This window comes from Cibotium barometz, chromosome 23, assembly GCF_041138505.1.
Source record: "Cibotium barometz isolate CiBa-2024 chromosome 23, ASM4113850v1, whole genome shotgun sequence".
NCBI lineage: Eukaryota > Viridiplantae > Streptophyta > Polypodiopsida > Cyatheales > Cibotiaceae > Cibotium > Cibotium barometz.
This window is the reverse complement of record NC_141068.1, coordinates 28,613,172-28,636,860: the sequence shown is the minus strand read 5'-3', so window position 1 is coordinate 28,636,860 and position 23,689 is coordinate 28,613,172. Positions and strand designations below refer to the sequence as shown.

Below are 23,689 nucleotides of genomic sequence, written 5' to 3'. Positions count from 1 at the left end.
TACACCATCTCATGAGGGAGAAGGTCACAATGGAAGCTTTGAGCAAGAAGATGATTAATAAAATGATCGGTGATTATTAGTTATTGTGAGTAAGGTTTATATATTTGTCATATATACCTTTTACCCCTTTCCACACTCACTTATTCTCTTGGGCCCCACAAGTAGCCATGCCCATGGCCCCTTCAGCTTGACCACCTGTACATTACAATATCAAAAAACTAGTCTTACTAATACATCTCATAAATTATGGATTATACACTTCAAAGTAGCATACGGAACTTGAGTTTACTCATTAATTAGGGTTTGCAAGCTTTTAGGCCAGATTAATAACTTCATAGAAATAGGGTCCATAGAATTAGCCTGCAACCCGCAACCTATTTAGCCTTGCCCTCCCTTTCTGAGAAAAGAAGCACAAGCTGAGTTGTACACAAGCATCAAAAGCCTCACTGTTCATAGTACCCCAATAACTATCAGTGTTTGTTTCTGTCCAAAACGAACTGATCGACCTGCCTCTTCAACCTACTGCATATCGGTTCGTGACTTCACGAGAACATGTTAATGCTTGCAGAAGAAGGTTACTCTACCATAGAATAGGCCACATCAATGAAACCCTAGGGTCATCTGGTTGCTTAGCATAGCGCCAGAAACAGTAGACAGAGTTTATTATGCAGAAGAAACAGAGCCAAATGGCATCTGTTACAGAAAACAGAAGGGGGAACCCTGGAAAAGCAGTGATACAAAACCCTAAGATTGCTAGCAGAAAGCGAAGACAAAATCCTAGACAGAAATCCTGACATGAGAGAAAACCTTACCCAGCAAGCATATACAGGGCACAAACCCTAAAAGAGATCAAACCCTTCCAACATTAGTTCCGGTTGGCAATTCTAAATACACAATGGGCCCTTCAGTGTTCAGAAAGCAGATGAGCATTTTCTTGGTAATTTCCTTGAGAAATCTCCTCCACCTCATTTCCTCCCAAGAAATCCTCTTGAAACTTTGTACTCAATTCAAGTGCTCCTGCTGTCTCCTGTTGCAAATCTTCATATTCCGATTGAAGTAGTGCCTTGCCCCGATCCTTCGGGTAAGTCCAATATAGGAAAGTATATACAACACAGCAGATTGCCATAGGTGCTCCAACTGCTGTATAAAGAGCCTCAGCTAATGCTTTTGCGTTTCTCCGATCAGTTAAACCCTGGTCAGCACCATCAGGAAACAGGACATACCCGTACACCTTCTGAGCAAGTAGACCGACAACTGGAGGAGCAAAAGACGCAAGCACCGACTCAACTGACCGATCCAATGCATAGACGGTGGCTCGTGACTTCTGTGGTACTATTTCCGCAAAGATTGGGCTTTTCATTCATACAAGCCAGCATAATTAGAAGGATATTATGCACATGTTTACAAAGGTTAGAAATTGGACTGATATGATGCAGCATGGTAATGGGGTAGGTATGAACTTACTTGTTGGTTGCTGGTGCATTCCAAGTTATACAAAAGCCGACAATGAAGAGGGTAGCCCCATGGAGTAATGGTATAGCGGGATATATAGGTAAGCCTAAGAGTAGAACTGCTGCCAAAGGAACTGCTAGACCTGAGCTAACTTGAGAAAGAATGATTCTACCTGAGTTGGGTAGGTGTCTAGAGAAAAGGTCGCCCATATATCCTCCAAACAAGCCTCCAAGTGATCCTGCAATTATGAATATGCCCATGAGCAAGGCTGTCATATTGTGGGAGAAACCAATAGCCTCTAGCCACATTGGAGCAAATGCCAATGCTGCCCATGGAAAAGACCCTGCAATTCCTTGCGCTATAATGACTTGGAATGTCCGGATTTGGATCACCTGCTTTGCCTCCAAAAACATCTCTTTAGTACTTGACCACACCGTAAATGCATCTCTTCTGCTTCCTGTATTGCTGAATAACATACACACAAAAAAAACAATGCACATATCCATTAACAAAGATACTCTACTTTGTAAAATAGTTCTTATAAATCTCTCTTTCCATTTTCAGAAACTTCTCACTTGTGTGGATACCCTCCACAAAAGAAGAGCCCCAAAATTCTAGGGTGTGTTGTGTCATGTGTACAGCAAGCGAACAGCCCCCATTAAGGATGGTCTACTTGGGAGAGCCACAAATTATTAAAGGAACAGAAAACTTACCGAAACACAAGAAACTTACAGCTACTACTTTTTCCTACTATATATATATAGATACCTAGATGAATCCAGGAACATGCCCAAATTCACCTTTTAGGAATGTGCATGTTATATACTCATGGTAGTCAACCCACAAGACTATATAACTATCAACTCCATTATGCATAGTATGGACTAGATACTATGACATCCCCACTAATGTCATCAGTGCCCAATAGTGGGTGTAGAACTCTCTATCAAGATATGCTCTCACACACGCACTCCACCCACCCCCCGCCCCCACACACACACACACACATAAGAGCATATATTCACACAAAGCCCTTCGTACTGAGTTTCTGTCAAACCTCCGGAGATGCAGGGCAGACTCAACCATAATGAAGCCTAGCACTAAGGGAAGTAGCAAATAGAAAGAATTAGTACAGCAAATAAGTAGTTGATAGGGCAAATGCACCGCTAAAGATAGAAAGAATAAGCACAATATCAACTGGCCGCAACTTGAACGAAAACTTCACAATGTGAAATCCGCATGTCCGCTAATACGGCTGAATTATATACCTAGATGAATCCAAGAACATGCCCAAATTCACCTTTTAGGAACGTGCATGTTATATACTCATGGTAGACTGTAGTCAACCCACAAGACTATATAACTATCAACTCCATTTGTTGGAAGGTTGGCGATTTCGAGCGTGTGATCTATGGCTGGAAGGTGCCTTGGATTATCCCATAAGTGGAAGCATGGGAAGTTGAAGAGCCATATATAGGTTAGAGTGGCACCTTGTCATAATCATCTCCTCCGGCCGGTGTTTTGGGAGGCAGCTCACCGAGAGATGGGAGCCCGGTGGAGGGATGTTGCAGTGCCCGTTGGGGGTGTTCATGGTGCTCGATGGTGATGCGTCTCCTACGTGCGTTAGTCTTCCGCTGCGCATTCTGACATGGTATCAGAGCCCGGGCGTGTGTGGTCTTGGGCGGCTCAGGCGTGTGTGGTCCTGGGCGACCCCCTCGCGCCTCGGTGGCTTGCCGAGCTCGAATCGAGGGAGGGTGTTGGAAGGTTGGCGATTTCGAGCGTGTGATCTATGGCTACAAGGTGCCTTGGATTATCCCATAAGTGGAAGCATGGGAAGTTGAAGAGCCATATATAGGCTAGAGTGGCACCTTGTCATAGTCATCTCCTCCGGCCGATGTTTTGGGAGGCAGCTCACTGGGAGATGGGAGCCCGGTGGAGGGATGCTATAGTGCCCGTTGGGGTGTTCGTGGTGCTCAATGGTGATGCGTCTCCTACGTGCGTTAGTCTTCTGCTGCGCATTCTGACACCATTATGCATAGTATGGACTAGATACTATGACATCCCCACTAACGTCATCAGTGCCCAATAGTGGGTGTAGAACACTATATCAAGATATGCTCTCACACACGCACTCCACACACACCTACTATATCTCTAAACAAGCCCTCTATGTAAAAAACCTGTCAAAGTGACTCAATGCTGACAAAGTAAACCTAGCAACTGATTTTCCCGCTAAACCCAAGTTGCCAAGAACCACTACAAACACTGGCTGATAAAGGAAAAGGAAAAACTTAACGGTGAATTAGGAAAATTTGCTGTACCACCAGGCTGCTCAGATGGGAGATGTTGGAGAAGTGAGGGCTGGAAGAATGAAGAATAAGGGACTTGGGGCACCCTTCTATAGGGGAACACATGCCCCTCTTTACTGGACCCTGGTTGCTGGTCGTGCAGAAGAGAGCCTGTACAACCAGCCCTTCTTGCCCCCAAAAGGGCCTGCCCTGTTTCACTGGCTGGCTGGCTGGCTGGCTGGCCTGGCCGGCCCAAACCTGGCCACCCAGCACCCATTGGGCTAGATACCCATGGGCCATCCTGCTGCCCGCCCTAGCTGTTGACAACCCTGTGAAACCGATCCCGTCAAGTGGGAAAGACTCCGTTGGACACCCACACGCTTAATAGCACAACTTTAAAACCACAAATATGAAATGGACAACTTAAAACAACTTGAAATTTAAATGAAATGAAATGGAAAGATGGACACCAGCACTGGGGCCGGAACGGGCCGACCCCCCCCCTCAATATATGATATATTTATTGGGAGTATTTAATGAATACAATGCTCCATGGGTTCCAAGAACCAGATAATGTCCATGTACATATGAAAACAGTACCAAACAAGTAGGCTCGAATTTCGATGTAGAAGCTCGAAGCAGAACGACCACTAGTGTGGTCCAATCGCTACGGTCCTGTGCTTTCACTGGACTCCGCAGAGAGCGCCTCACTGGTGTTCCGAGACCACGCACAAACAGGCGCTCTCGTACTAACGCCTGGCTCTCCCGATCTCAGCACCTTTGGACCGAGGTTCGCCAATATAGCTTGGACAACCCGGCACCGAACGGGTGTTGGCCGAGCGGGATGAATCTTTTATCAGATTTAAACATAAAATACTTTATTCAAATCTGAAAATCACTTACTTGTAGATGGTTGATAGAAAACCAATACTTGTGGAGTTTGTGTGGAATATGAAGTCACCCTTGTTGAAGAAATAGTTGCCTCGTGGTGAACTATCAAGATAAGCACCACCACGAAAGACCACAGCCGCCTGCTGTGAGAGAAGGAGCACAACTTACTGGTGGAGGACAATATCCTGGAAGCAAGATGCCAATGGTTGGTGATGCACACGCAGCCTGTGAGTGATGGACACAGCCACCTGGGGGAGCAATTCAGTAGTAGGCTTGGTGTGCAGTTTAGTAACGCCTGGCTGCAGTGCACAGCCGCCTGGGGGAGCAGTAGAGTTGAGACGTGGCCTTCAGATGGTGGCAGCCGACTCCGTGTAGGCAGAACATGTGATGGGCGCCTGGCTGGGAGGAGAAGCAGCCACCAGCAGTCAAGGTGTAGTTGCCTGTATGTGAGGAGAGCAGCCGCCTGTAGTGCAGTACAGCCAGCCGCCTGGGAGAGAGAGCAGCGTGGAGTAAACAGTCACCTGCAACAACACTCAGCCACCTGTAGAGGCAGGCGCAGCCAGCAGCAGAGGGTACTCAGCCACCTGTAGAGAGGTACGCGCAGCCAGCAGCAAAGGGCACTCAGCCACCTGTAGAGAGGTAGGCGCAGCCAGCAGCAAAGGGCACTGCAGCAGTCGTTGAGCAGGGAAGGCAGCCGCCTATTGGAGGAGCAGCCGGCTGGAGGATATGGGTGGTGGAGCAGCTGATTCGACAGCAAGCGTTGGTGATCACCGGGTGATGAATCAACGCCAGAGAGATGCGATGGATCCATGCTTGAAGAAGGGAGTCTCTTTTTAATAAAATTAAAGTGAAGATACAACTAGAGATTTCCCACGCATGCATGAAGGGGGACTAGTGGGGGTAGGTGACCATGCCCACCCCCACACTCACTTAAAAGTGGGGCTCCCCACCTTGGCCCCAAAGTGGGTGCCCAAAGGGGGTGCCCACTTTTAAATAAGTGTGAACACCTAACCTTATAAAACAAAGGGGTTAGAATTAAATATTAAAAACTACATGTGCAACATACTTACCACCTGTTCACATGCACTAAAACTCGTCAGAATACAGAGCAGACTTCACGACTCACTGGCAGGCGTCCCCGCACAGTAAGTAACACGTCAAGCAGGCAAACACACAAATACATGTCATGCGAAAACAGTTTCAAGCATGCAAATCATGTGTGCATGTGCAAATAGTAACATGGACATATCTCCCGTTCATGGAACAAGTACAAAATATCTGTCGGCACAAAACTGGCACGACATAAAACATAAAAACCTGGTCTTCCTATGGAGTGACAGTCCCATAGGTAAGACACAGTTCCAGGCACGAGTTTCCCTATGGTGTGACAGTCCCATAGGCAAAACACGGCACGAATACTGGCTCTTCCATGGCGTGACAGTCCCATGGGTCGAACACAGTCCAGGTCATACACGGGTGGCACTGGTCTGGCTCCCGTCCATACGACACCATCCTGCTAACACACGAGTGGCACCAGTCTGGCTCCCGTCCATGTCAGCAAAATACTGGTCTCTTCACACGAGACACTGGCCTGGCCTCAACAAGTGAACGAGACGCAAAAACTAGGAATGGACCAAATGGTCGGCCAATTGGTGACATCCCCCCGGGCTTCTAAAGAGTTGACCTCAACTGAAAAGCCTCAAGATATGCCTGCAACAACTGCGGATAATCTGCAAAATAATCCTCATTTACCCATTTGGCATCAATAGGCAAATAATTCTTAAATTTCACAAGGTATCTCCTGGAAAGCTTTCCTGCAGGTAGCTTTCTCTCCTTGTGAAAAACAATCTGTTCTGGCTGGAGGATCTCCTCAAGCTCTTCAATCTCTGGCGGATCTTCTGTGACAGGCTCATCAGGATCTGGCCCCACATATTTCCGAAATAGACTCACATGAAAAGCATTGTGAATCTTCCAATGACTAGGTAAAGCAAGCCTGTAGGACACTTCATTGATCTTGTGAATCACCTTGAAGGGTCCATAATAGCGAGGAGAAAGCTTAGGATATGATCCTTCTCGTCCTGGCCTCTTCCGAAGCCTAGCCTTCTCAAATTTCAGCAATACCCAATCACCTTCTTTGACTTCCATGTCCCTTCTATGCTTGTCAGCAGGCATTTTATGCTTATCCTGAGATCTTGCTATGGCTGTCCGCACCTGACCAAAGGCAACATCTAAGTCACGAACATATTCATCAGCTGCAAATATCTCATCCTTTGTTCGAAGGATAGGTGGCAAGACCACTCTGCCATAAATAATCTCAAACGGAGCCTTGCCCGTGGAAGCATGGATCGTATTGTTGTAGGCAAACTCAACAAGTGGAAGATACTTCTCCCATGCAGTCTTTTGATCTGCCACATAACACTTCAATAAATCCAACACAGCTGAATTTGCAGCTTCACTTTGGCCATCCGTTTGGGGATGATAAGCTGATGAAAACTCAAGTTTAGTACCCATATTATCAAACAAAGCCCTCCAAAATAGGCTTGTAGTCCTGGGATCTCTATCCCCAACAATGGATTTAGGCATACCATGATGCTTGAAAATATTAGCAAGAAAAAGCTTTACCATATGATCAGCTTTGATGGTTTTCTTGACGGGCAAGAAATGAGCTTGCTTGCTAAACCTGTCCACAATAGTCCAAATAGCATCATTCCCATGCTGGGATCTAGGCAAATCCATAATAAAATCCATCGTGATACTTTCCCAAGGTTGCGAGGGAATAGGCAATGGCTGAAGCAAACCTGGAGGCTTTTGCCTGTCAAATTTCACCTTTTGGCAAGTAATACATGCACGCACATAAGCCTCAATGTCTTTACGCATGCTTGGCCAAAAGAAGTACCTCTAAATCATGCGAGTAGTAGGCATAATACCTCTATGACCAGCATATGGTGGGGCGTGACATTCGTCCATAACCTTTGGACGCAAATCCTTCACCACACATAGGCAATTATCCTTCATAAGATAACCCTCGTTGATAACATAAGAGGCATGTGAATGACCAGCCATCAAATCAGTCCATATATGGCAAAAATCAGCATCCAAATGATACAAATCTCTCATAGCAGATAGATCTCCATGAGAGGCCACTAAGACTGCAGCAACATAAGGCCTCCTAGATAATGCATCGGCCACTACATTTTTCTTTCCTGGAGTATGCACAATCTGAAAATGAAACATGGAAAGAAAGTTTGCCATTCTCATCTGCTTCTCTGAAAGCTTTGTTTGAGATAGAAAGTATCTCAAGCTTTGATGATCTGTCTTGACTACAAATTCAGCCCCAAGAAGGTAGTGTTTCCAAATCTTTAAGGCGTGAATTACAGCCAAGAGCTCTTTCTCATAGATGTCCATATGAAGCTCAGCATCATGCAAACGACGGCTCTCGTATGCAACTGCATGCCCTTCTTGATTTAGGACAGCTCCTATGCAATCACCACAAGCATCACATTCAACCACGAATGACTTGTGCAAGTCAGGAACAATCAATACTGGACCGCATATGATCGCATGCTTGAGCTGCAAGAAAGCATCCTGTTCCTTTGAAGTCCATTTAAAAGTAGTTTTCTTCTTCGTGAGATCATGTAGAGGAGTGGCAATCATAGCAAAATGCCTTATGAAACGCCTGTAATACGAACATAATCCCAGAAAACTACGTACTTGATGTACGTTTTGCAATTCGGGCCAATTCCGAATAGTCTCTATCTTTGCAGGATCCATTGTAACTTCATCCTTGGATACAATATGTCCCAGATAATGAATCTCTGAAAGGAAAAACTCATTTTTCTTGGCATCGACGAAAAGTTTATGCTTCCGCAACTCTTCGAACACTGTGACCAAATGAGTTCTATGTTCCTGCTCATTCTTGGAGAAAACCAAGATATCATCAAAGAAGACTCCTGTAAACTTGCGATGGGGTCGGAATATCCTATCCATCATTCGATTAAAAGTAGCAGGAGCATTGGTGAGACCAAAAGGCATTACCAAGAATTCATATAATCCGAAGGCTGTCCTGAATGCAGTCCTATGGACATCTTGTGGCACCACGCGTATCTGGTGATAACCACTCTTCAAATCAAGTCTGCTAAAGCAAGCCGAACCATCAAGCTTATCCAAGATATCATCAATACGTGGAATAGGAAATCTGTTCTTGATGGTAAGCTTGTTCAAAGCTCTATAGTCCACACACATACGGAATGATCCGTCCTTCTTTTGAACAAGAAGCACAGGAGAGCAGTAAGGTGAGGAACTGGGCTGAACCAAACCTTTCTCTAAAAGCTCGTTTACCTGCTTCATAATTTCTTCTTGTTGTGCAGCACTCACTCGGTATGCGGGTTTGTTAGGTGGAGAACTACCTGGCACAAGATCTATGCGGTGATCTTCGGGCCTTTGGGGAGGTAATTCACCTGGCAACGAGTCACCAAAACAGTCGTTGAATGCATTAAGAAAATTCAGCCTATCATTAGACATAGCATCAACATTTTGATGATTTGGCACAAGACTATCACGCACAAAAACCAAGTACGCTGAAAGACTCTTTTTCATTGCTTTATTAATTTGGATGTGTGATACAACTGGGATGGAATCCCCTTCTTTGCCAGCATCAATAAAATGCATGCGGCCTTTGTGCATAAAAGAAATCATATTAGACTTGTAGTCTTTGCGGGGCTCAAGCCTATGGTGCCACGGCTTGCCAAACAATACATCACATCCGTTCCGTGGAGCAGCCCTGTATATGGATGCGCAACTTCCCTATCAAAGGGGTAACCTGCACCTCTTTACCAATAAATGCAGCTTCGGCTTCAATCTGAGGTCCCATGTTTTCAACCTCAATACCCAATGCAGCTGCCATTTGCATAGAGATGAAATTGTCAGTTGCACAGTCATCAAACATGAAGAGTGCGGGCTGATCCTTGATTTGCCCCCATGCCTTGCAAACCATACGCTCTTTTGCATCATGACTTGTATTACCTTGCACATCAGGAACTGCATGAACATTTGCTTTGGTGTGCTTGTCCTCGTGCTTTGGTTTGCGATCTGGGCATTGCCGAAACATGTGGTCTTTGCTACCACAAGAAAAGCATTTTCCATCCTTGGCATATTGCTCTCTTTGCTCTGACGTTAAGCCGAATTTGTTCTTCCTTGGGCCCTGTTCTTTAGATGTGTTATTTTCAGCTTTACCACCCTTGTAAGGCTCCCGGAAGTTCTTTTTAGGTGGTTGTCCACCCTTTTGCTGATTTGGGACAGCCTTGTCCTTCCCCTTGGAACCTCCTTGATCCTGCTTGATCTTGAGCACCAATTGCTCCGTAGCAAAAGCAGAAGCTGTAAGTTGTTGCAACGTATGTTTCGGGTGCAATTCAATACCCGATCTATATGCAGGTTGCAATCCAGAACGAAACTTCCTCTTTCTTTCATCCTCTATGATTTGCATGAAGGGAGTCACTTCCAGCAACACTTTCCAGAATTTGTTAACATACTGTTGCACACTTTCATTATCTCTTTGTTCCAGCCTGTCCCACTTTTGAGTGAGAGTTTGCTCCGCATTGGGTGGCAAGAACTGAGCATAAAATCTATCTTTGAATTCCTTCCAAGAGGAGATGGGATCCTTGGTGATCTTTTCAGTGATCCACCAATGGACAGCAGTCCCTTTTAAAAACATGCTAGCATGGCGCACCTTTGACTTTTCTGTGAAATCCTCATCGCTAAAAGCAATGTCGAACTGTGCCACAAATGCTAACACCTTAGAGGCATCATGTTCACCATGAAAAGCATCAAATTTGACAGATTTATCACCTGCTTTGAATTCCTTGAGCTTCCTAGCATGGGGCTCATGGTCTTCTCTTTTTCTTTTCCCCTTATCCAACGGGGTAGCCCTATCTGCATGGGCTCCATGGGCCGTCATAGAAGCTTCATGGGGCACGGTGGCATGTGCTCCACGAACTCGAAACTCAGATGCATGTGACTTACCTGCACATGGCATGGTCTCTCCGTGAGACAACTCAGAAGGCAAAAATTTTCTGGAAGTAGACCTGTCACCATGAGATACATGTCTGGCATGCATGTGACTTTCATGCCCTCCATGAGCACTGGCATACAAATATCTATCAGGCTTTGTGCCTTGTGGAGAGGATGCATGTCAAGAGGTGACAGTCACCTCTTCCTTTTGCATAAAAGATTTCAGCCTTTGGGATGCGGGATCTCCATGCTTCAAACGAGGTGGATTTCTGAATTTCAGCTCTCCGTCATCCCCCTCTTTGATATCACCTTTGCGAAGGAGATAGGCAAGTGCCAACTCCCTTGGTTTCTTGCCCACTTCACAAGCCATTGATTCAAAGGTTACATCAACCATAGCATCAGCCTTCCTGGCTTCAATAGCACTTTGTAGATGGGGATCTTCATGCAAAAACTTTAATTCTTGCTCTTGAGCCTGCAAAAGTTTTCTCATATGTTCCATTTCAGCCCTCATAGCATCAGGCTCTTGTTCAAGCATAACTGTCTTCCCTGGAGACAGTTGACCCTTGGATTCACTATCCATAACCCTTTCAAGGGGCTTGTGCCTACCTCGCAGGGCATCAGACCCACGAGAAGCACTAGATGGACCCCTCGAATTTGGTACTTCCAAAGGGTTGCCTTGGCTGTCCATTGTGTTTTAAGTTTGCTAAAAGCGGGATGTCCAGTACACAGGTTCGTTTCCCCACTAGGAAGAGGGAAACAACCGTGCTCTGATGCCAATGAAACCGATCCCGTCAAGTGGGAAAGACTCCGTTGGACACCCACACGCTTAATAGCACAACTTTAAAACCACAAATATGAAATGGACAACTTAAAACAACTTGAAATTTAAATGAAATGAAATGGAAAGATGGACACCAGCACTGGGGCCGGAATGGGCCGACCCCCCCCTCAATATATGATATATTTATTGGGAGTATTTAATGAATACAATGCTCCATGGGTTCCAAGAACCAAATAATGTCCATGTACATATGAAAACAGTACCAAACAAGTAGGCTCGAATTTCGATGTAGAAGCTCGAAGCAGAACGACCACTAGTGTGGTCCAATCGCTACGGTCCTGTGCTTTCACTGGACTCCGCAGAGAGCGCCTCACTGGTGTTCCGAGACCACGCACAAACAGGCGCTCTCGTACTAACGCCTGGCTCTCCCGATCTCAGCACCTTTGGACCGAGGTTCGCCAATATAGCTTGGACAACCCGGCACCGAACGGGTGTTGGCCGAGCGGGATGAATCTTTTATCAGATTTAAACATAAAATACTTTATTCAAATCTGAAAATCACTTACTTGTAGATGGTTGATAGAAAACCAATACTTGTGGAGTTTGTGTGGAATATGAAGTCACCCTTGTTGAAGAAATAGTTGCCTCGTGGTGAACTATCAAGATAAGCACCACCACGAAAGACCACAGCCGCCTGCTGTGAGAGAAGGAGCACAACTTACTGGTGGAGGACAATATCCTGGAAGCAAGATGCCAATGGTTGGTGATGCACACGCAGCCTGTGAGTGATGGACACACAGCCACCTGGGGGAGCAATTCAGTAGTAGGCTTGGTGTGCAGTTTAGTAACGCCTGGCTGCAGTGCACAGCCGCCTGGGGGAGCAGTAGAGTTGAGACGTGCCTTCAGATGGTGGCAGCCGACTCCGTGTAGGCAGAGCATGTGATGGGCGCCTGGCTGGGAGGAGAAGCAGCTGCCAGCAGTCAAGGTGTAGTTGCCTGTATGTGAGGAGAGCAGCCGCCTGTAGTACAGTACAGCCAGCCGCCTGGGAGAGAGAGCAGCGTGGAGTAAACAGTCGCCTGCAACAACACTCAGCCACCTGTAGAGGCAGGCGCAGCCAGCAGCAGAGGGCACTCAGCCACCTGTAGAGAGGTAGGCGCAGCCAGCAGCAAAGGGCACTGCAGCAGTCGTTGAGCAGGGAAGGCAGCCGCCTATTGGAGGAGCAACCGGCTGGAGGATATGGGTGGTGGAGCAGCTGATTCGACAGCAAGCGTTGGTGATCACCGGGTGATGAATCAACGCCAGAGAGATGCGATGGATCCATGCTTGAAGAAGGGAGTCTCTTTTTAATAAAATTAAAGTGAAGATACAACTAGAGATTTCCCACGCATGCATGAAGGGGGACTTGTGGGGGTAGGTGACCATGCCCACCCCCACACTCACTTAAAAGTGGGGCTCCCCACCTTGGCCCCAAAGTGGGTGCCCAAAGGGGGTGCCCACTTTTAAATAAGTGTGAACACCTAACCTTATAAAACAAAGGGGTTAGAATTAAATATTAAAAACTACATGTGCAACATACTTACCACCTGTTCACATGCACTAAAACTCGTCAGAATACAGAGCAGACTTCACGACTCACTGGCAAGCGTCCCCGCACAGTAAGTAACACGTCAGGCAGGCAAACACACAAATACATGTCATGCGAAAACAGTTTCAAGCATGCAAATCATGTGTGCATGTGCAAATAGTAACATGGACATATCTCCCGTTCATGGAACAAGTACAAAATATCTGTCGGCACAAAACTGGCACGACATAAAACATAAAAACCTGGTCTTCCTATGGAGTGACAGTCCCATAGGTAAGACACAGTTCCAGGCACGAGTTTCCCTATGGTGTGACAGTCCCATAGGCAAAACACGGCACGAATACTGGCTCTTCCATGGCGTGACAGTCCCATGGGTCGAACACAGTCCAGGTCATACACGGGTGGCACTGGTCTGGCTCCCGTCCATACGACACCATCCTGCTAACACAGGGGTGGCACCAGTCTGGCTCCCGTCCATGTCAGCAAAATACTGGTCTCTTCACACGAGACACTGGCCTGGCCTCAACAAGTGAACGAGACGCAAAAACTAGGAATGGACCAAATGGTCGGCCAATTGGTGACACCCTGAGCAGCCGGTCTCTAACAGAAGGCACAAGTTTCTACATGTTACATTGGTATCAGAGCTCGATCTTGTGACGTATACAAAGAGGAGCCCTAGTTTTTTTTGGCTTACTTTGCTCCGAGCAGGGAACTCATGAAGTGTCCCAACTCCTCACTTTTTGGGGATGGTTTGTTTTGCTCCGGGCAAGAACTCATGACCCACCCCATCCCGTTTTTTTGTGGATGATTTGTTTATGCTCTGGCGAAGTCGTCGCACCTCTAAGGGGCAGATTGAGAGCACCAACTTGGATGCAATGCCTTCCTTACCCGTCCTCGTTGCAATGAGTACCAATCAACTCATTACCTAGATTACACCTATGGTGACCGAGATGATGCAAGCCTAACAAGGGTAAGCCCAACGGAGCGTGCAGTGACAGATGTAACCACATGTATGAGAGAGAAAGATAGAGAGAGAGAGAGAGAGAAGGGGGAGAGAAAGACGGGAATAGGGGTTTTGCACAGTACACCACACTGCTGAGCGGGGAACGGGCCATGTGTCATGTGCAAAGGTTTTGCCCATGGACATGTCCTGAAGCTAGTCCTGAAGGGGCAGCCAGAAAAGGAGATTAGAACCAGAGTTTTTGGAGCAGGACGTGCAGATTTGGCAAGTGTTGGACTAGGAGAAGGACAAGGAGGACTTGTCGGCTACAAGGTGTCTTGTCGGCTGCAAGAAGCTGCTGTTGGCTGCATGGGACAGGTCGGATCTGCTTTTATGAGGAATATGTCCAGTTGGCTGGCCGACCAGCAGTCGGCCAGCACTCTAGTTGTCCAAGGGGCCTATATAAAGGCACTAAGGCTCATTGTTAGATTCATTCACTCCCCCTTCGGGTGTGGGTCTAGACTAGGACTAGAATAGGTATTTTACTACCTTTTCAAGGCAGCCCATGGCTGTAAGGATTATGTACCTTTTTGTACCATATGAAATACTGGATTTCCAGCCATCTCTCTCTCTCTCTACTCTCCCTTCTGTCTGCGTTTTTGCATCAGCATGTTCTAAGTGGTGTTTAGGGCTGAAACAAGACTCTCAGAGCTTCCGCGTGTTACACCCCGCCCCCTCTTCAGAAATTATTTCAGGAACAATCCACGCACTTTTCCAAGCCAGGACCAATACAACAAATGAATACAATGTCAAACAAAAGTGTCGATGTCAAGATCGGGCCGAAGTCGATGTCGGGGCACAAGATAACCGATGCCGAGCTCACCACGAGGATGACCCACAAGAGTCTTACACCGGGCTAGTACCAAAATCCAATGTTTGATGTTCCCAAATATGCACAAGGCTCTTTGCACTCAATCCGGACGAAAGGTAATCCCAGGAGGTTCACACCACGATGGTGAATATAGGACTTCACACGATAACCCCTCCTTAAGGGCAAAGAAACTGGCAACGTTGATACTCTTAGAGAGGTACTGGGCTGATAGCTGGCGCTAGTACTGGCGCTGTCTAGAAGAGCAAGCCGCAAAGATACTTGTTCAGAGCAAAAGCGGTGCTCTGGTGGTACACAGGGCTGAGGCTGTGCACAGGGCAGAGATAGGCGAGGTGGTGTAGGTGATTGCTGTAGACAGAAGCGGCGCAGGCTTTTCAGGGCAGCGCCAGCTACATGCAGAGGCGACGCTGCTGCGGGCGGAGGTGGCGCTGCTGTGGGCAAAGGCAACACTACTGTGGGGAGAAGAAGTGCAGGTGGCGCGGAGACTTCAAGGTGGCAGAGTAGTGGCACTGCTGGGGTGGCTATCACCGGCTGAGATGGAAGAGATGGGTTGTGTGAGAAATAGGGAGAAGATGATAAAACTTCACAAGATCTTCTTCAAAAATCCCCACGAGAACTTCCTATGCCTCACCAAGAGGATATTGGCTCCTTATGTGCTTGATGGGGGACCATTCTTTTGCTTTTCTTTTAAATATTATTTTAATAATAGCCAAAGTTCTTAATTTGCTTTTACAATCTTTAGGGCCTTGCTTTTTGGCCTTGGAGCAGCTTTTTGAAAAAACGGCTTTTAGCTTTTGATCCAGTTCGATGTCCTTTTTCCAATGGTGCCCTCAGCTTTTTGGTCAACAAAGTATGACTTTTGCTTTTTCCTGCTTTTTGACCAAGACGGGTGCTTTTTCCAATGCCAGTATTAGGAATCCTGGTTCCATGTGTCCATCATCTTGTCCATGTGTCCGAGCATGAGTTCTATCACGTGAAAAGAGCTTGGAGGACCAAATAGTTACAACAAGCCTCTTCTCCCGCATTGGCGCCCATCCCCAAACCCGAGAATATCTTATAGTTTCGGAATGATTTCAACAAGAGCACGAAAAGACTATGGAGACTTTACACCTCGAGTTTCAGTCAAAGCGGAAACATGAGGCAGAACAGAACAAACTCCGTTTGGAATTTGAGATCGAGCTCTTCTATCAAGAAGCCACGACAAACAACAATAGGCAGAGTACCATGGACTCCATGAACAACGATGTGAGAAAGACACTTCGTTCCTCGGCCAATTTTCTCAACACTTGCTGCTCCGAACCATGTCAACCACTTCCCTGAAAAGATAACATTCAATAAGTATGCTGGTAAGCTTGACCATATTGTTTTGCACTCTTGGGTTCATTAATTTGAAGCTGTCCAAATGTCTGATATGGAGAAAGTTGTTTTAGCTAATTGGCACATCTCAAGTGACATGTGTATTTGGTGGCAAGATTGGTCCTAGGGCCAAATAAACCAAGAGGATCAAGGCCAATATGAAGGAACTAGTTCATTTCCAATTAAAAAAGACAGTTCCTAACACCACAATATCTCTTGAGACTTTCGTGGGTTGCATTCGAGCTCGTAACTAGTGCTCCAATACGCAAACAAGCCACTAATTTGGCCTTACAATTGTGTAAGGCCACACAGATGCCGAGAGGTTGTGAGCCTTCCTATAAGTAACCGATTGGGGGGTTCACACACAACTATTAATATGATTAAACACTTAAAATAAAGGCACACAGCCCGTGGACTTTGTGACAAATCTACCTTTGAGTGCCAAGGAACGTAATACCCAATGTTTAACCACTGCTGATAACTTTAGCAAATTTGTCATGTCATCTTGTGTCAGTCCAACACCATTGTCGAGGATATTTCCCGTCTATTCATTAGGTTTTGGCACCGTGTTTGTGGACTTACATGCACCATAGCATTAGACTGCAATCCTAAATTTACTATTCATTGTTTGATTATTCCGTTACTAAATAGCGCTTTTCACCCACAAGCAGATGGCCAGACAGAAATCTACAACCCATTGGCCTTCGACATGTTGAAATGCTAAATACACGACCAACAAAGTAAGTGGGAAACATTTAATTCAAGCTATGCTTAATGGTTCTTTTCATCTTCTATTGACGAGACTCCATATGAGAAAATGTTTGCACGACCATTCAAGTCACTATTGACTAGGACAGTGTCCAAAGTGCCATGACGTGTTGGAGGCAATAGAAGATCACCTTGCCAAAGTGTAAGATGCCTACACAAAACAAGACAAAAAGCACCGACGAAACGTGAAGCATTCGGAAGGGGATTGGATGTATCTTTGGATCATGAAGAAACATCAGTTGAAGCAAGTGGGCAAGCAATGCCCAAAGTCATCGTTTCAAAGATTCAGTCCTTTCTCCATTTTGAAGAAAATCATGAAGCTAGGCCTTCTGCCAAATTGGACAATGCATAATGTTTTTCAGGCTAGTTGGCTAAAGCCATTCTCAGGTCCTCGTCCTTTAGAGGTTCCATATAAACCCAACTCGAAGGTGATTGATGAGGGAAAGGTGTTGCTTCCAGAACAAATAGTCCTCCACTGCTTTAAACATGGCTCCGACAATGGAAAGCATGGGTAACTCACAAGTTTCACAACATACAGACCCACGAAGCCGTCTGGCTTAACAAGGAGTTCTTCACCGAATATCCCGCATTGTTGATAGATTAGTCGGAGGTACTGCTGATCGTGTCAAAAAGTTAAGCACACGAGATGTCACATGCATCTTTCACTTGGATGCCATGTGGACATATAGTACTTGACAAAATGCAAACTTGAGGCCGGATAACAAGCATTTTGTGAGCCCTTGTCCAAGGACGAGTCACTCATGTTACCCCAAAGGGTGCTGCACCGTCTTGTCATGCTTGTCTAGCACCGTCATTGTAACCCAATGGTAGTAAGGTATGATGTGCAAGGTGACCGAGAAACTTATTAGACTTCTATCTGTCAAACTACGCAGCGGAGATGATGACCAAATGTGGAAACACAAGAGTGTCACCAATTGGCCGACCATTTGGTCCATTCCTAGTTTTTGCGTCTCGTTCACTTGAGGCCAGGCCAGTGTCTCGTGTGAAGAGACCAGTATTTTGCTGACATGGACGGGAGCCAGACTGGTGCCACCCGTGTGTTAGCAGGATGGTGTCGTATGGACGAGAGCCAGACCAGTGCCACCCGTGTATGACCTGGACTGTGTTCGACCCATGGGACTGTCACGCCATGGAAGAGCCAGTATTCGTGCCGTGTTTTGCCTATGGGACTGTCACACCATAGGGAAACTCGTGCCTGGAACTGTGTCTTACCTATGGGACTGTCACTCCATAGGAAGACCAGGTTTTTATGTTTTTATGTCGTGCCAGTTTTGTGCCGACAGATATTTTGTACTTGTTCCATGAACGGGAGATATGTCCATGTTACTATTTGCACATGCACACATGATTTGCATGCTTGAAACTGTTTTCGCATGACATGTATTTGTGTGTTTGCCTGCCTGACGTGTTACTTACTGAGCGGGGACGCCTGCCAGTGAGTCGTGAAGTCAGCTCTGTATTCTGACGAGTTTTAGTGCATGTGAACAGGTGGTAAGTATGTTGCACATGTAGTTTTTAATATTTAATTCTAACCCCTTTGTTTTATAAGGTTAGGTGTTCACACTTATTTAAAAGTGGGCACCCACTTTGGGGCCAAGGTGGGGAGCCCCACTTTTAAGTGAGTGTGGGGGTGGGCATGGTCACCTACCCCCACTAGTCCCCCTTCATGCATGCGTGGGAAATCTCTAGTTGTATCTTCACTTTAATATTATTAAAAAGAGACTCCCTTCTTCAAGCATGGATCCATCGCATCTCTCTGGCGTTGATTCATCACCCGGTGATCACCAACGCTTGCTGTCGAATCAGCTGCTCCACCACCCATATCCTCCAGCCGGCTGCTCCTCCAATAGGCGGCTGCCTTCCCTGCACGACGACTGCTGCAGTGCCCTTCGCTGCTGGCTGCGCCTACCTCTCTACAGGTGGCTGAGTTCCCTTTGCTGCTGGCTGCGCCTACCTCTCTACAGGTGGCTGAGTGCACTTTGCTGCTGGCTGCGCCTACCTCTCTACAGGTGGCTGAGTTCCCTCTGCTGCTGGCTGCGCCTGCCTCTACAGGTGGCTGAGTGTTGTTGCAGGCGACTGTTTACTCCACGCTGCTCTCTCTTCCAGGCGGCTGGCTGTACTGTACTACAGGCGGCTGCTCACCTCACATACAGGCAACTACACCTTGACTGATGGCAGCTGCTTCTCCTCCCAGCCAGGCGCCCATCACATGCTCTGCCTACACAGAGTCGGCTGCCACCATCTGAAGGCCACGTCTCAACTCTACTGCTCCCCCAGGCGGCTGTGCACTGCAGCCAGGCGTTACTAAACTGCACACCAAGCCTACTACTGAATTGCTCCCCCAGGTGGCTGTGTGCCCATCACTCACAGGCTGCGTGTGCATCACCAACAAGTGGCCTCTTGCTTCTAGGACATTGTCACCCACCAGTAAGTTGTGCTCCTTCTCTCACAGCAGGCGGTGGTGGTCTATTGCGGTGATTCTTGTCTTGGTGATTCACCACGAGGCAACTCTTTCTTCGACAAGGGTGGCTTCATATTCTACACAAACACCACAAGTATTGGTTTTCTATCAACCATCTACAAGTAAGTGAATTTCAGATTTCAATAAAGTATTTTATGTTTAAATCTAATAAAGGATTCATCCCGCTCGGCCAACACCCGTTCGGTGCCGGGTTGTCCAAGCTATATTGGCGAACCTCGGTCCAAAGGTGCTGAGATCGGGAGAGCCAGGCGTTAGTACGAGAGCGCCTGTTTGTGCGTGGTCTCGGAACACCAGTGAGGCGCTCTCTGCGGAGTCCAGTGAAAGCACAGGACCGTAGCGATTGGACCACACTAGTGGTCGTTCTGCTTCGAGCTTCTACATCGAAATTCGAGCCTACTTGTTTGGTACTGTTTTCATATGTACATGGACATTATCTGGTTCTTGGAACCCATGGAGCATTGTATTCATTAAATACTCCCAATAAATATATCATATATTGAGGGGGGGGTCGGCCCGTTCCGGCCCCAGTGCTGGTGTCTATCTTTCCATTTCATTTCATTTAAATTTCAAGTTGTTTTATGTTGTCCATTTCAAATTTGTGGTTTTAAAGTTGTGCTATTAAGCGTGTGGGTGTCCAACGGAGTCTTTCCCACTTGACGGGATCGGTTTCAAGAGCAAGTGCAGAAAATAGACAGCAATGGAGAGAGAGGCATGTAACTCTACTGTGTATACACAAGAAGATCCCAAATACAATACAATGTGGCAAGGGGCTGTGGGGCCATTTTATATGGCTCCCAAGCAGCAGTCGGCCTGTTCATAGGCAACCGACATGGCCTGAATCTCCACGACCAGCCAAGATCACTAGTCGGCCAGCAACTCTCTGTCGGCCTGTACAGATCTAAGGTCGGAGACCTGAAGGTACAGTCGGCCAGCTCATAGGCCCTCCTGCCAACACAGGACTGCCACCCAAGCCACATAAAAAATAGGAAAAATGGGGGAAAAATACGGGAAGTGAGGAAAAATGATAACAACACCTACAAGGGTGGGCACACCTACAACAAAGGCCTTGGTGTCTACATAAAGACAGGAGATGACTTCTAACACCCCCTCTCAGCTCCTGGCTGAGAAACCAACCACAGGGAGCTGGGGTGCTGCCTGAGCAAATCCTGAGATAGCGACTTCGTGAAGAGGTCCACCGTTCTATCCTCCGTCGAACAGAACTCTAGCAAGATGTCATCAACAAAATGATCTGTTCACGAACAAAGTGCCTCTGGATGACCGTGGGTTCCTCCAGTGGAAACCCAATCCTACCATGCAACCTCTACAACCTCACCACCGCACAAGCAGCATCACAAGCAGCCCGGTACTCTGCCTCTGTCGACGACAAGGCAAAAGATGACTGCCTTTTACTGCTCCTGGGCTTGAAGTAGATCTCCTCGTGTCCGGATCTCCTCCCCAATCTGAGTCACTCCAACCGTGGAGTCGGACTCCATCCATCAATCCCCCTCCTATGTAAAAGAGTCCATGATCCTTCGCATGCGGCAAAAACCACAAGATACGTAATCCGGCCTCCCAAAGAGTCATCTCCAACCATGAGCTCAACTGCCTCATCAGGAACCTCCCGTCCAATCTGGTATTCATCAACCAAATCAATGAACCATTCTGCTTCCGAGTCAAAGAGGCATCACACTGCTCACAAGGATCAACACCTGTTATGGTGGAAAGCCAAGTCTTGGAAACCAGCTCAAGACCATGCAAGGCCTTCTGAAACCTGTCAACCACCCCCTCTGAATCCGGAACCACAAAGCCTAGAGAATGTGCAACAACCACCTCCTTCTGCAAGTAATCAACTGCCACCTACCTGGCTTTCCAAGAGGTCCCCGTGAAAGAACATCCTCATCTACAGGAGTTTCTTTGTGCCGAATACTACGAGACATCAGAGTATAAGTTACCTGTTCAATTTTCTCTGACTGACTAACACAAGAACCACCAACATCAGTACTGGAAAGTCCCTGCCAACTGCTACCATCAACTGGCAAGCTATCCTCCATCTGATCTCGGAGAGCCTGCACCTGCAACGTATCCACACTTAAGTGGCCATTACCAGACTGCCACTCATCACAAAACTGAGGACCTGGGAGAGAGAGTGCTAAAAGCTTGTAAACTCCATTCTCCACTCTGCCTTCCCAAACTACCTGGCTTGTTGCCTTGTCCCGGAGAGCAACAAAATGCTCATCAAACTCCACCCATATGCCAGTCTTGCAAACCTGATGCACTGACAACAGATGAAAACCAAGTGACGGAGCATACAACACCTGGGAGGAATGCTTCCCCCCTCTGTCATCGGGAATTATCTCCAACTTGCCCTCACTGTGAACTAAGATAGTGGATGTATCCCCAGTAAGAATACAACCAGAATACCTGCAGAGATCTTGTAAATTTGAACGGGAAGGAGTCATGTGCCTGGAAGCACCACTGTCTAGAATCCACTCCGGAGTATCCGTTGCGGAGAGTCCTCCAACCTCCTCCCTGCCTGAAAAAAATGAAACATCGGTGTCCATCACCTCCAAGTGCACAAAAGCTGATGTCTTCATGGTTGCTGCTGAGGAGTCTTCCCCCTTCTCGGTCTTCCGCTTGGGACACTGCCACCACTTGGACCTTCTAACTCCAGGGTGTTCAGCCTGTAAATGTCAGGAGTACACATCTGCACCCTTAACCTTCGAGGAGAGATTCATTCACACTCTTCACCTCTTTTGGCTTTGAGTCATGCTCCCTAATTTCAAGGAGGTTACCAGATACTCCTAGAAAGAATCCCACACCTTGAAAATGTCCACCTCCTGCTACTTTCATCCACATGGCATTTCTCCATTGGCTAAGTAGTAATCACATGATGCATCGTTAAGTAGGCAACAGACCACATGTACATGTGTGTACACTATTTATAAGGCCTATTTTATAGTGGACTATTGCACCCTAATGGAGCACATACGGGTCGGCCATGTGGATGAGCTTTGACTGGTCAAAAAAAATATTTTACATAAGCATCTGGTGCCATCTTCTTAAGTAAACTACAAACAGGGAAAATTCAAAAAGAAGCACACCTATGACTCCAACCCCCGTCCCTACCCTACCCTGCCCTGCGAAAAAACGTAAATGTGCTGGTGCTAAGCTGTAGCAGATACAGTCAAGCACCATTGTTTATCTGCCTTGCCCCTGGCTGCCCTTTTCCCCACATTTGTATACCATTACACTGCTCCCTTCTTCGCCCTTCAACACCTGCTTAGCAAGTAACCTCCTCTTTCGTTGTGAACAATCTCTCTATCCTCCTAAACTACTCATGCGGCACAGCAAGGCTCTTAGTTGCCAAATGCACGTACCAGCTCATCATCCCATGATACCTCAGGCTGACACATTTTAGTTCAAGTGTAACATGTTTCCTTCTTGGCCAGAGTTCAGGCAACAACAGGATTTAGGTGCTTACGGATTGTGATGTTGGGAGCCGCGAGGATCCACAGCAAATAAGTAGACTAGAATCCCCACCAGTACACTCACGAACGCAACCAGAAAGAAGGAGAGACGCCAGCCGGCAATACCAAAGAAGACCTCGCCAGACAGCAACACTGCACAAAGCCCCCCGACGACAGAGCCTAGGTTTCCAGTCAGTTGGAGCCATCCAAACGCCATGCCTCGGTTGAGGTCGTTGGTGGAATCGGCAACGACGGACTGAATGGCAGGCACCACAATAGCCAGTCCTACACCGTTCAACGCCCGCGATAGGGCTACCTGGCAGGTTTTGCAGGAGCTCAACATTTTTGCCGACAATAAACAACATGGTTCTTGCGGTGCTGGTTGAGATGTGAAGTGAGTTACCTGGAGAAACGTGGTCGAGATTCCGACGAGAAGCGTTGCTACGGACCAGGTGAGGGCGCCCAGCGCGATGACGGTGGAGCGGTCATGGTACTCCGCGGCGTAGGCGGCCAGGGGAAAGCAGGCAGCCTGCACGAGCGAGCGCATGAGGGTGAGGGAGCCGAGGCGTGCCGGCGAGGCGTGCAGGGCGAGGCCGACCTCGCGGTAGGCGCCCGGCAGCAGGGCCTCGTCGGCGCGCTCCATTATCGACGCCAGGTTCACCAGAATGAGCGTAGCTGACGCCGCCATGGCTACCATCACCGCCGTTAGCAGCACAGCCACACGCCATGGGCCATCAAGAGACGAAGTTCATTTGAACCTTCT

The 23,689-nt window shown here is 47.3% G+C and overlaps 1 protein-coding gene across 1 annotated transcript; it reads right to left on the bottom strand.

Annotated features, from left to right (window-relative positions):
- Positions 1 to 732: 732 nt before the first annotated feature.
- LOC147625820 (uncharacterized) lies at positions 733 to 23,689 on the bottom strand. The gene is made up of 4 exons (XM_086817394.1): positions 23,330 to 23,689; positions 22,941 to 23,242; positions 1,465 to 1,917; positions 733 to 1,352 (listed from the first exon to the last, which is right to left on the bottom strand). Exons 1-4 carry the CDS (start codon positions 23,621 to 23,623, stop codon positions 905 to 907), a joined length of 1,497 nt encoding a protein of 498 aa, XP_086673520.1. The 5' UTR covers positions 23,624 to 23,689; the 3' UTR covers positions 733 to 904.